The sequence below is a fragment of the Leptopilina heterotoma genome, unplaced genomic scaffold, assembly GCF_015476425.1.
Source record: "Leptopilina heterotoma isolate Lh14 unplaced genomic scaffold, ASM1547642v1 Lhet_103, whole genome shotgun sequence".
Classification (NCBI taxonomy): domain Eukaryota; kingdom Metazoa; phylum Arthropoda; class Insecta; order Hymenoptera; family Figitidae; genus Leptopilina; species Leptopilina heterotoma.
The window spans coordinates 1,299,495-1,312,793 of NW_025110818.1; the positions used below are offsets into that span (position 1 = coordinate 1,299,495).

A 13,299-nucleotide genomic window follows, 5' to 3' on the forward strand; every position below is an offset into this window, starting at 1 on the left:
GTTTCAATGAACGACGATACTTTTTTTTCTTTTAAATTGAATTCTTTTGACAAAAATATTTTTTTACTAAATTTTGTAAAAATATTCAGTTAGTAATTTTTCTAAAATATCGGAGCAAAAAAAAAGACTTCGTTCATTTTTAACGATAAGAACTTTTTGAAAAATTGGTCATTTGAACGTTTAAAGTTTTAGGAAAATTTAAGCCTTAAACAAAAATAATTTAAACGTTGAGAACTTTAGGAAAATTTTTTATTTGAACGTTCAGAACTTGAGGATTTTGTTCCTTTTTTGTTTTCGTGAGAATTGAATTAATTTTCGATAAACTAGAAGAGTTTTTGGAAACTAGAGAGTGATTTGTAGGCAGTTAATCGGAGTCAGAAGCTTCGGTACTTGAATCGCTTTCAGTTTCGGTTGTGTCGTGATTTAAGGGTCGTCTATTCGTGTTCACGAAGAGATCATCTTCCTCCTTTTCCTCATTATCCTTTGGATCGTCTTCTTCTTCGTTATCCGCATCGCCATTGCTCTCGTGTCGTTTCTGCTGAAATTCCTGGGGCCAACAATTTTGCGACTGCAAATACTTTATGTGCTCCTGAAAAGAATTATTTTTTTGTTCAATATTCCTCTTTTTTCTCTAATTTGGAAATTTTGTTTTAGCAGACTTCGCACTCGATAATTAATTATAAAAAAGAAGCAAAAAGTAGCTTTTGAAATAAAAACAGTGGTACTGAAAGTAGCTATTGAATAATTAAACTTGACGACCAAAAAAACTCGTTTTAGACACTTCACAAAACTGACAAAAGAACTTTTCAAAATAATTGAATTTTTCAAAAAGAAATTTATTACTTTTAAAAATAATTGAATTCTTGTGATGAATGTTATTATTTATGAAAATAATTGAATTTTGCAAAGAATTTTATTAAAATGCCTCAAAATAATTGAATTTTCGAGAATAATTTTGTTATTTCAAAAAAATGTAATTAAAATTGTATTTAGAATAATTGATTTATTTCGAACAATTTTATTAGAATTTTTTAAAATAATTGAATTTCCAAGAAGAAATTTATTACTTTTAAAAATAATTGAATTCATGTAATGAATATTGTTATTTATGAAAATAATTGAATTTTGCAAAGAATTTTATTAAAATGACTCAAAATAATTGAATTTTCGGGAATAATTTTGTTATTTATCAACATAATTGAATTATTTCGAAGAAATATTTATGTAAATAATTGAATTCTTGGAAAGAATTTTATTAAAATCTAAAAGAATAATGGAATTATTTAAAAATTTTTTTTTAAAATTGTATTTAAAATAATTGATTTCTTTCAAAATAAATAATTAATATTTTGGAGAAATTTAATCAAATTTTTAAGAAAAATTGCATTTGTTGAACAAATCCTGTAAAATTGTATTAAAAATAATTGGAATCCTGCGATGAATTTTATTATTTATGAAAATATGTAATTGAATAGTTATTTGAACAAGTCTTTGGAAATATTTGAATTACTTATAGAAGAATTTTATTTTTAAATTTATAAAATAATTAAATTCGTGCGAAGATTTATATTATTTTTAGAAGTAATTGAATTCTTTTGAAGAATTGTATTAACACTTTTAAAAAAATTGAAAATTGAATTTCTACAAAGAATTTTATTATTTATGAAAATAATTGAATTTATTTGCAGAATTTTATTAAAAAAATTTTTAAATAATTGAATTCCTCCCAAAAATTTAATTATTTGTGAAAATAATTGAATTCTTCCAAAAATTTGATTATTTATGAAATAAATTCAATTTTTGCAAAAAATTGTATTGAATATTTTATAATTAATTGAATTTCTGCAAGAAATATTATTTTCAAAAATAATTGAATTTCTGTAAAGAACTTTATTATTTTTGAAAATAATTGAATTCTTCAGAAGAGTTTTTCTAAATTTTTTAAAAATAATTGCGAGTTCTTGGGAAGAATTTTATAAAAATTTTTGAAAATATAAACTTATTTCTTGAGACGAATTTTTTTATTCACGAAAATTATTGAAACTCTAAGAAGAATTTTATTATTTATGAAAATAGTTGAATTTTTCGGAAGCTATTTATTATTTATCAAAATAATTGAATTCTTGTAATGAATATTGTTATTTATGAAAATAATTGAATTTTCGGGAATAATTTTGTTATTTATCAAATATTTAAGAAATTTAAGAATTTTATTAAAATCTAAAAGAATAATAGAATTATTTCAAAAAGATGTAATTAAAATTGTATTTAAAATAATTGATTTATTTCGAAGAATTTTATTAAAATATTCGAAAATAATTGAATTTCTATGAAAAATTCTAATATTTTTGTAAAAAATTATTTTTTCTCGAGGAATTGAAATTAAATTTTTAAGATTAATTTCATGTTTTGGGCAATTACTGTAAAATTGTAATAAAAATAATTGAAATCCTGCAATGAATTTTATTATTTATTTAAATAATTGAATAGTTGCAAAGAATTTTATTAAAATTTTCAAAAATAATTGAATTCCTGAGAAGAATTTTATTTATGAAAATAATTGAATTATAGCGAAAAATTTTATTATTTATGAAAATAATTTAATTTTGGCTGAATTTGAATTGAATCGTTTTAAAGAATTAGCGAATTTAAAGTAGTGTAAATTCTTTTAAAAAAACAGAAATTGTAGGTTTTAGCGACTGAGTACCCAAATAGTAGCATAACGTAAAAAATGTAGTAAACAGCAGATTTTAGTAGATGAGGGCGAAGACTGTTTTAGTTTGACTTTTTCACATTCTCTTCAAAAATAATTATTTGTTTTCGGTTTACCAAGAAAATTTTTTGAAATTCGTCTTACCCTTCTTAAAATCTTAACTATCTCTCCTTTAACTTTGTCGCCCTCAGTGATTGGCTCGATGATAACGAAATCGCCTCTTTTAACCCATATGTTGTTCCGAAACTTTCGTGGCATAGATATAAGGAATCGTTCTCCGTTTACATCCATTGCTTCGTGAAGGTTATTTCCTCTTGATTCTATCAGTTGAACTATCGATTGAGTCTCCGATGGCACACTTAAATCCTCCTCAAGTTCCCTGGTCACGTGTTTGCGTTTTGTTGACTTCGACATTCTGAACTGAAAAATAAAACCAAATTTTAGTTCTCCACAAATTTTTGGAATTGTTGAAAATATTTTCTATTTTTGCTCATTTTTATTCTAATTTCTATTTTTTAGTCTAATTTCTAATTGAAATCAAACAGGAGAAAAATAGTTTTGAAGTGTAAAAATAATAATGTGCTTGAATTAAAAAAGAAAATGAAAAAGTGCAAAAGTAGAAAAAATACAGAGAGAGAAATTAATTACTTTAGGAGAAAAAATGCACGAGTAAAAAAAAATCACATTCGAACGTCATCAGTGGCGTCTTCTTTACTTTTGCCACTTTCAAGATTAGAATTATTTCTATTTTTATTCTGCGACGAGTATGTGCCAATATTTCCCGATGATTTTTCAATAGCCTTCCAAATGTCTAAACTCTCTCCAGGCGATATTTCATAGCCAGCCTCGAGTCCATGCGGATTTGACGGCGTTTTACAATCGAGATTTGCGTCCTTCCTGAGAACAGTGTCAACTTCAACTGAGGTGAAAAAAGCCACCGACATTGGCAAGTCCTTCAAGCCAAGTCGCGAGGAGCAAAAAGAACGAGTCAGCAAATTTGTAATGTGCATGGCAAGTGCGGCATTATATTTAAACTTGGTCGATACCAGATAGCGGATTTCGTCGTGAAACGAGAGACAAAATCTCGCATTATCGCGCATCAGCCATCGCATCGAGACCAACATCAAGTGTAAAAAATCAACCGCTCCACTTTGAACAACCCAATTTATTTTCGTCGGCAGATATTTATCGTCGTCCACCTGTTGGCCCTCCAATGCCCGACTCAGTCTCGAGTTCAAGAATGGAGTAACCGGCTGTGAACTGCCGGCAATCTCCTCGAGTCTGTTGAACATTGCTGATTCAGAGCCACCGATCCATTGACCTTTCTCGAACATTTCGCTCACTGTGCGACCGTAGATCTTCGCTAGTTTGAATATTAATCCTCCGGAGTATTCCTTGTCGGTGAGCTCCTTGCTGATGAATTCCTTTTTCAGACGGTAGACTTTTCGTCCTTTTGTTAAAGCGAACATTTTTTTCGATTTTGAGGACGCTTCCGACTCGGTCATCGTTGGGTTGAATTGTTTCAGAAGTCTCTCGGCGAATCTCTGCCCGGCGCCGTAGATTCGAGCGTAGTTGATTACTTTCGCGTGGTCCCGGGATATTCCGATCGCCTTCGCCGTGACGCTATGCATATCGGTCCCGTCGGCTTTATTACCGATCAGGGTCATCCATCCAAAAGGTGTCGCTCCGTGGATTTTCGCGTGATGAGCGTCGCCGATCACGGAAGCGATCCACAATTCCTGACTGTCCACGTCCGCTCCAACAATATTATAACCCGGAGGCGCTTGGATCATGGCACGTAATTCGGATCCTATTCGCTCCCCATGGGCGTTCGACGCCGTCATCCAAGTCGGCTCCACAGCTCGTCGGGTCAATGTCCCAGAGACCACAACCTGGGGAAGAATCGCGCCGTACCGCATTTTTCTTTTCTTAAAAGCACTCGGTAACCCCTTTTCATTGAACCAAATAACCAGTTGGGAGTGAATTCGGTCCCTATTGTTCCGCCAATAAGACAACATTCTCGCTATCTTGAGAACCGAGGTGGCACTCACGTCGAGACCAGCGAGCACATTGTCGGAGAATTTATTCAAAAAATCCTTCGCCAAGGGATTGCCGACATTCTTCGACGCTCCGTCCTTGTGCGGGAGTTTGAAGAACCAGCAACAATTGTCCATATCCACATTACACCAGACTCCACTTCCCTTGTAGAAAGTACCCTCGGGGTTTTTCCTCCTCTTCTCTCGCCAAAATTCCGTCTTTGACAATTCACTCTGTACCTCTGAGTCCAAAGTCATCATTGCGTAATCAGTCTCTCCTTCTCGATTCTCAACGGGCAGTGGACACTGTCGAAGCAATTCCCTCAAGGGGATTTTCGTCTCATTGCTAAGATCTTGACTGTAGGGAACTAGAAATCCCCAACCGTGTTCGCGAATATAGTGCAGGGGATAATTCTCCCAAGTGAGATTCAAAATCTTCGGTACGACTTTCATGGAAGTGCTGATATTCTGAGCGCCTGGTAGCCAGTCCTCGTCGCTTTTTTTGTCACATAATTTTCGATACCAGGTGGGATAGCCCGGCATGTGTGGCATTTTCGCCGGAAGGTAATATTTCGTGTCGTGCAAATAGGAAAATTTCTCCTCCAGCGGATCGATTTCTTCCTCTTCGTTTTTCTCGGCCTCTTTTTCCTTCGCCCTTTCCTCCTTTTCTCGAATCATTTCCAAACGTTTCTCCTTCGTCAGAAGCGACTTGATCTTAACACTCTGAGTACTCCAGTCCTGATCCCACATCCACAAGTCCTCCTTATACTTGCCATCGTGCATCAATCGACACACCTCGGCCGCTCTTTTCGACAAAATAACCTTCGACTCGTGACTCAAATCATCGAAAGTCAAATCCGCCTCCTCGATATAACGCCGCCAATTTGAATTCACAGGCAAATAGGCCGAGCCAAGTTCCAACATTCCGGCAAATGTGACTGGATGTGGAAATCTCTCTTTAAATAAAGGAAATAAAATTTGAAATATTTCAAATGTGGAACGAACATCATTGGCGCAGTACTTCATCATATCGTTGAATTGCTCTCGAATTTGTAAAAGTGTACCGTCGACAAATAAGTCGCGAGCCTTTTTATCGATTTTCCGTCCACAATAGAGTTTGTAAACGTCAGACAAATTGTTCAATGAGGAGAGATTGCGCAACTTCTCATCAAGGCTGTCGTCGTCGTTGTCTTCTTCTTTATTTGACTTTAAGAGAGCTCGTTGAAAACTGTTGATTCCACTAATACATACATGCATTGACATTGTATCGATGAATCGTGTTCCAGTTGAATTCAGCCAATATTGTTCCTTAATTCGAGCACGATCGTAAGAGACATTGTGACCGATTATTAATTTTCCTCGTTTCTGGAAATTTGTTAATTTTGTTCCATAGTCTTCGGATGTACTTTCGAGGGGTATGAGATAGTCGTCGGAGAGATAATTGTCCTTGACGACATTCGAGCCTTCGACGAGGGATTTTGACACCCAACCGTACCATGCATTTTTACTCACTGCTGTTGCTAGGGTTGGAAGTTGTCCTTCATTGACGCAAACTTCTACGTCGAATATTAATCCGTCTTCTGGTGGATAATCCACTTTTTCCGATCCGAATTCTGTATATCTGGAATATTATAAACATTTTTATATATTTTTTTTTAATATTAAACATATTTCTAAATATTTTTTTTTAATTTTGAATGTGAAAATGTTTCTTAATTACATAAATATTTAATCAGAGTTGCCGCACTTTAGAAAAATTAGGAAATTCAAGGAAAAGGAAAAAAAAATAAATAAAATTGTTGTTTTAAAATCTTTGAACGTTCTAATGAATGATTATATTTTTGCTACTCCTTTTAATTTGTATTTTAATAAAAAAAATTATTTTTTATATTAAAAAAATTAATTCTTATTCAAATTCCTTATTTAATTACGTTTACTACGTAAATAAATAACAGGATTGCCACAGGTTAGGGAATTCAGGGAAAAGTCAGGGAAAGTAAAATTGGTCAGGGATTTTTAATAAAAGTACTGGAAAAAATTGAATTTTTATAATTCATGAGAAAACTCTGAATTTTGATGTTTTTTTTTGTCTGCCTCATAAACAATAAAATTACTATGAATTCTAATACAAAACCTTCAATTGTTTCTATTTCTGCCAATAATTTCTTTTTAAATAACTTAATTTTTCAAGAACTATAATAAAATGATGACTTATAAATTATTTAATGAATAATTTTTATAATTTTCATAAATATTATATTTATAGAAGAATTTTAATTAAAAATACTTTAAAAAAAACTAAATGTTGGAAAAGTTACAAATGATTCCAGAAATTAAATTATTTTCAAATTTTTTTTTTTATTATCGTCAAAGTTTCAATTACCTTTATAAATAAAAAAATTCTACTCCGAAATTAAATTATTTTTAAAAATTTTAATAAAATTCTTGACAAAATTTCGCAGGAATTTACAAAATTTTTAATAAATTTCTTAGAAATAATTTAATTATTTTCATAATCTTTTCACAGAAATTCGATTATTGAAAATATAAAATTTCATAAAATTTTTCGTAAAATATCAATTATTTAAATTTTTTTTTATAAAATTCGTCGCAAGAATTCAATTATTTAAAAAAAATTTAACAAAGTTCTTTTCAAGAATTCAATTATTTTTAAAAATATTAAAATTCTTCACCAAAATTCAATTATTTTTATAAACTTAAATAAAATTTGTTGCAATAATTCAATTATTTTTAAAAATATTAAAATTCTTCACCAAAATTCAATTATTTTTATAAACTTAAATAAAATTTGTTGCAATAATTCAATTATTTATATAAATAATAATATTCTTCACAAAAATTCAGTTATTTTAATAAACTTGAATAAAATTCGTTGGAAGAATTCAATTATTTTCAAAAGTAATAAAATTCTTCGCAGAAATTCAATTATGTTCAAAATTTAAAAAGAACTTATTGTCAAAATTTCAAGAACCTTTATATAAATAATAAAATTCTTCTCCGAAATTTAATTATTTTAGAAAAATTTTAATAAAATTCTTGGGAAAATTTTGATTATTTTCATAAATAATAAAACTCATCGCAGGATTTTAATTATTTTTAATACAATATTAATCAAATACCTCGAAAAATGTAATTATTCTTAAAATTTTTGTTAAATTTTGTCAAAAGAATTCAATTATTTAAAAATTTGTTGATAAAATTCTTTATGAGAATTCAATTTTAACAAACATTCAATTATTCAATAAATTATTTATTTTTGTATTTAAATAATTGAATTCTTCTAGAATTTTCTAATGAAAATTGATAATAATTGAATTCTTGCAACGAATATTATTACATTTTTTTAAATAATTAACTTTTTTTGAAAAGTTTTATGGTATTTTAAATTATTACAAAACATAAAGAAATAATAATAATATTAATAATAATAATATTAATAATAATAATATTAATTAATAATAATATTATTATTAAGTCTTCAACTCGGAGTGATCGCCTTCTTCATGTTTTGTAATAATATTCTTATAAGTTGTTGAATTTTAAAAAGGTTTGAATTTGAATGTTTTGAAGAATTTTAATTCCTACGGAAAAATAAAATTAAATATTTGTGGCAACCCTGAATAATAAATAAATTAATTAAATGTTTAACTTCTTAATAGAAATTATTCATTTAATTTGAATTAGAATTTTTTTAATATGAAAAATAATTTTTTTAATAAAATACACTTTCCATTCTAGAATTAGTAATTTTGGAAAATGTTTGAACAGAAAAAATATTTTGTTCATTTAAAAGGTCAAAACTTTATGGAAAATAAAATTGGTCATTAGAAAATTAAAGAAAAATCAGAGAATTTAAACAAAACTACTGGAAAAATATTAACTTTTTTTAGAATTTAAAAGAAAATTTTGGATTTCTGTGAAACCTTTGAAAATATTGAAAAAATTTCATTCTTCTTGAATTTCCTTTTTGTTTGGCTTATAAAATTTGTAATCACCACGAATTTTAATATAAAACTTTTAATTTTTTCTATTTCTGACAATAATTGAAATTTACAGAATTAGAAATGGAGTTTATTTAAAATAATTTATTTGTTAAAGAATTATCATGAAATTATTACTTATAAATTATTTAACGAATAATTTTACTTGAATAATCGAAAAATAATTGAATTTTAGAGAAGTTGATGCGTTTACAATTTTTATTATAAATAATTGAAATACAAACGGTTACAAATTCAAATTTTTAATATTTTTAATTAAAAGGTTTTAAATTGAAATTTTGGAAAATTTTAATTTTAAGTAATTTTAATTAACAAAATAAACAGTTAATTAATACAAGTTTATTGCAAATCATTTTTTGAACTTCTTTTTAGCAATTAAAATTGAAATTTTGGAAAATTTGAATGTTTAATAATTTTAATTAAAAAGAATTTCAAAAGATTTTGAAATAAAATTTTGGAAAATTGAATGTTCAATAATTGTAATTAAAAAGGAATTTAAAAAGGTTTTGAATTAAAATGTTAGAAAATTTTATTTTTAAATCATTTAAATTAAAAATTCTGAAAGAGTTAGTTTTTGAATCAAAATTTCGAAAAAATTTAATTACAAACAAGTTTTTTGAATTATTTTAGATAAACTTCCTTTTTTTTCTTTGAATTTTCAAAGAAGTTTCGCAAAAATGATTGAAAATAATGAATTTAAAGAAGAATTTTACTTAGAAATTCTAGGAAATGATTGAATTTAAATTTTAAAAATAATTTTAGAGAAGTTACATCAGCAACGTTTATTAATAATTGAATTTCCAGTGATTTTAAATTGAATTTTGAGAAAATGCGGATTTTAAATAATTCTAATTATAACGTCTGAAAAACTTGGTTTTTGAATTTTTTTTTCTTAATTTCTATAAAAAAAAATAATTGACTTGAAATATTGAAAATAATAATTTTGAAGAATTTAATTTAATTTATTTAAATTTTGTTTAATTCTTATGAATTATTAAATTGGAAAGAATTTGAAAAAAGGGATTTTAAATTGGAATTTTAGAAAATTTGAGTTTCTATGGAAAAATATTAATAATAACAATTAAATATTTATTTTAAAAAACTATTAATATTTCGAAGACATTTACAATCAAATATATTCATAAATAAATGTAATAGAAACATTTTTTGCGTATCCAATAAATTTTCGAGTGAATCAGAATATTTTTTGTGAAAAAAATCTTCTTTTAGGAAAAAAAGTCAAAATTCTATCTGGAAATCCGGGCAAAACAAAATAAAAATTCTGTGGCAACCCTGAAAATATGACACATTTTTATTATAAAAAAAACAAATGTCTATCAAAGTTCGGAACGTTGAAATAAACGAGAAATTTATTTATTTTCTTCAAAATTAAAATTTTATTGCAAAAATATTGCGTCACGAATTAAAAAAAATTATATGGGTGATTCTCCCGAAATACTCCTTTTTGTGAGTTACAAACAGAAAAGAAAAAAAATTATTATTTATGGATTAATGCAGTCAATTATATTGAGCTTTCAAAAATCTACCACCTCTATAGCATGATCATGCTAACTTTTAGCTTTAAAAGTATATATTTTAAATTAAAATTTACAAAAAAATTAAGAGGTTAAAATTTGGCGCCGGCGTTTTTTATTATATATATTTTTCTATTTACAAAAAATTATTTAAAAATTATAATTTATTAATATTATCTATAAATTTTATAGATTTTGAAATACTTACAGTTATCAAAAATCTCTTTAAACAATTGTTAAAAATTATGTTTCATACATTTTAGGTTCACTTTTCACTGGCAGTTTGTAAACAACCGACAATCATATCAATTTTTAACTTTTATTCAAAAAAGTGAGAGGAATGACGGGTGAGAGGAATGACGATTTCAACATTTTTTAATTTTATTTAATTGACAAATAATTTTCCTCCAGCTTAGAATGCCCTATCATGTTTATAAAGGATAACTTTATGTGAAAAAAATTTGCGATCCATTTATATATATTAATATTGTTTTTATTAGGGGTGAGAGGAATGACGCTTTAGGTTGTGAATCTCTGCTTATGTCTCAATTTAAATTTTTTTAACGCAAAATAATGACATTTTTTAAAAAGTAACTTAAGAAATTAATATTAGAGATGTTAATTTAAATATTGATCACAATAATTAATCAATATCTCTACCCACAGCAAAAATATTGGATAATATTCAACGAGTGAGAGGAATGACGCGGTACTACATGACAAATTTCATTTTCTATATTTAAAAAAACTACACGACATATTTTATTCATATTTTAGAAAATTATTCTTAAATATCATAACTTTTAGAAAAAATTAATAAAGTACCAATTTTCATGTTTTAAATAATTGTTTTACCTATTGAAAAAATGAAAAGCACTTAGATGACAGGTTAGAAAATCGATTTTGAGGTGGTAAAATATTTTAAAAATGTATTAAACAATAAAATTTTACAACTTTTTCTTGCAGAACATTTAGAAAAAGTGATAAAATAGGGAAATATGACTTGGTATTTTCCCAAATGATTATAATTATTTAGAAAATATTGATTACATGCAAAATGAGGTTTTTTGGAGAATCACCCATATAGATTCGAAATGTTTTATTGTATTTTTTTCTTTTTTTACACAGTTAATAATTTGAAAATTATTAATATTAGCAAAAAATTTCGTTTATTTGAACGTTAAAGACTTGTGCATGATTAAAGGCAATTGTTATTAAGTGAAATTATTATTTTAATAAAAATTGATATTAATAAAATTAATGTTAAAAATTTTATTTAATAAATATTTAAAAATTTAAAAAAAGTCAAATAATAATTAAAAATAGTAAAATATTAGAATAATGATTAGAATTAGTAAAATAGTAATAAAAAAATGATAATAAATTATAATTATAGTTAATTATGAAATGAACTCACTTTGTCCATCCTTCTTGAAGAATCCATTGTTCAGGAGCTGGTGGGATTTTTTTAATGAGCTCATTCACAACTTTCAAGTAGGGTTTGATTTGTGATGTAGCAATATTGTAAAAATGCTCTTCAATATTCTTTCCCTCTAGACTAGGCAATTCTACATTCACATTTGGTAAGCGAATTTGTTTATCGACATTTAATCCAAAAGTTTCTAATTCTTTTTTTATTGAATCTAATTTCTCTGGGGAAACAAATGACTGGTTTCCTTCTGGAAAAAGTGTTTTAAACAATGATGACGATAGCATTTGTAAACAAATTTCATTTTCTCGATTTTCATCTGTTTTTAAATTAACATTGTTATCATTTGAAACTTCCTCTGTTGCTTGAATTGTAGTCGTTTTATTTATTGTCTCCTGTATTAGTGTGGAATTTTTAAATTTAATTACTTTGAATTTTGTATTTTTAAAATTGCGATATTTAATATTACTAGCTGGTGAATTGATTGGATTATTTGTTTGTGATTTCCATTTAACGGTTCTAAGAGGTTTTTCGAAATTTTTACTTTCCTTTAGGATAAAATTGGCACAGAGTGAATTTGTATTATTCGAAAATGTGGAAAATGAACGTTTTCTTATTCCATAGTGAACGTCCGATATTTCTTCTGGATTTCTTGTTGAAATGTAATTTTCAGCGGAGAGTTTATTTGTTTTTGCACTGTAACCTTTGTATTTTTGTTTTAGTCTTCGAATTGATTTGAGATCTGGTGGGACATCATAGGGCGATGTTTTAATATCCTTTCTCATAAATTTATATTGATAACCCATGTTGTAATGTTTTGAGGTTAGACCATTGTTATCACCATCACTTGTTTCTTTTTTACGAATAATACGTATTTCACAGTTCTTTCTGTCGTTACGAGCGAACTCTTTGAAAAAATTAGTACTTTTGTATCGCACTGACATATTTCTAAGCTTTAAAATCATCTTTAAAAATTTAATAAACAAATTTCTACGAACTGAATTTTGTAAGTCCTACACGTGCTGTTTCTAACAAAAAAGTATGACGTATTGTGATGACTATTTGATGGAGACTGTATGTTTTATTATAAAGAAAAAATTACCTGAAAAGTACTGTAGAAAAGCTTAGCGAAATACCTTTTTCTTCTGTCTATCGTTTCAAGGATTTTGAAGTATTGAAAATTCAATAAAATCAAATTATTAGACGCGAAAGAAACTTTGTAAATGCGCGATGACAATGCGCTAACAACGTTCGTGTTTTACTCCATTGAAAATTTTCAAAAATCGATAGAAAGAAGTTTTGAAAATTATTTTCAAGAAACTTGTATTAATTAGATGTTTATTTACGTTATTTACTCATTGTTTTTATGAATTGCACCAATTTCACTTTGTTTTTGTACTCGAAAATTTTTATTTTGTAAAATTAGGTAAAGGTTCAATTTTCTCGTCATACGGCACTGCCTTCTTTGGCGCCATTTTCAAATTGAAATATATTTTTTATAAATAAAAAAGGTAAAAAGAAATTGTTAATAGAAAAAAAAGATTAATACAAAATAAATGCAACT

At 26.9% G+C, this 13,299-nt stretch overlaps 2 protein-coding genes across 2 annotated transcripts; both read right to left on the reverse strand.

Moving 5' to 3' along the window:
* Positions 1 to 364: 364 nt before the first annotated feature.
* On the reverse strand, positions 365 to 3,127 carry LOC122501277 (probable RNA-binding protein EIF1AD). Its single transcript, XM_043610619.1, has 2 exons — positions 2,858 to 3,127; positions 365 to 589 (listed from the first exon to the last, which is right to left on the reverse strand). Exons 1-2 carry the CDS (start codon positions 3,125 to 3,127, stop codon positions 365 to 367), a joined length of 495 nt encoding a protein of 164 aa, XP_043466554.1.
* Positions 2,992 to 13,158, reverse strand: LOC122501137 (DNA polymerase subunit gamma-1, mitochondrial). Its single transcript, XM_043610413.1, has 5 exons — positions 12,838 to 13,158; positions 11,724 to 12,763; positions 5,094 to 6,370; positions 3,362 to 5,057; positions 2,992 to 3,133 (listed from the first exon to the last, which is right to left on the reverse strand). The coding sequence occupies exons 2-4, from the start codon at positions 12,698 to 12,700 to the stop codon at positions 3,394 to 3,396; spliced, it is 3,918 nt and encodes a 1,305-aa protein (XP_043466348.1). The 5' UTR covers positions 12,701 to 12,763; positions 12,838 to 13,158; the 3' UTR covers positions 2,992 to 3,133; positions 3,362 to 3,393.
* Between the last annotated feature and the right edge of the window lie 141 nt (positions 13,159 to 13,299).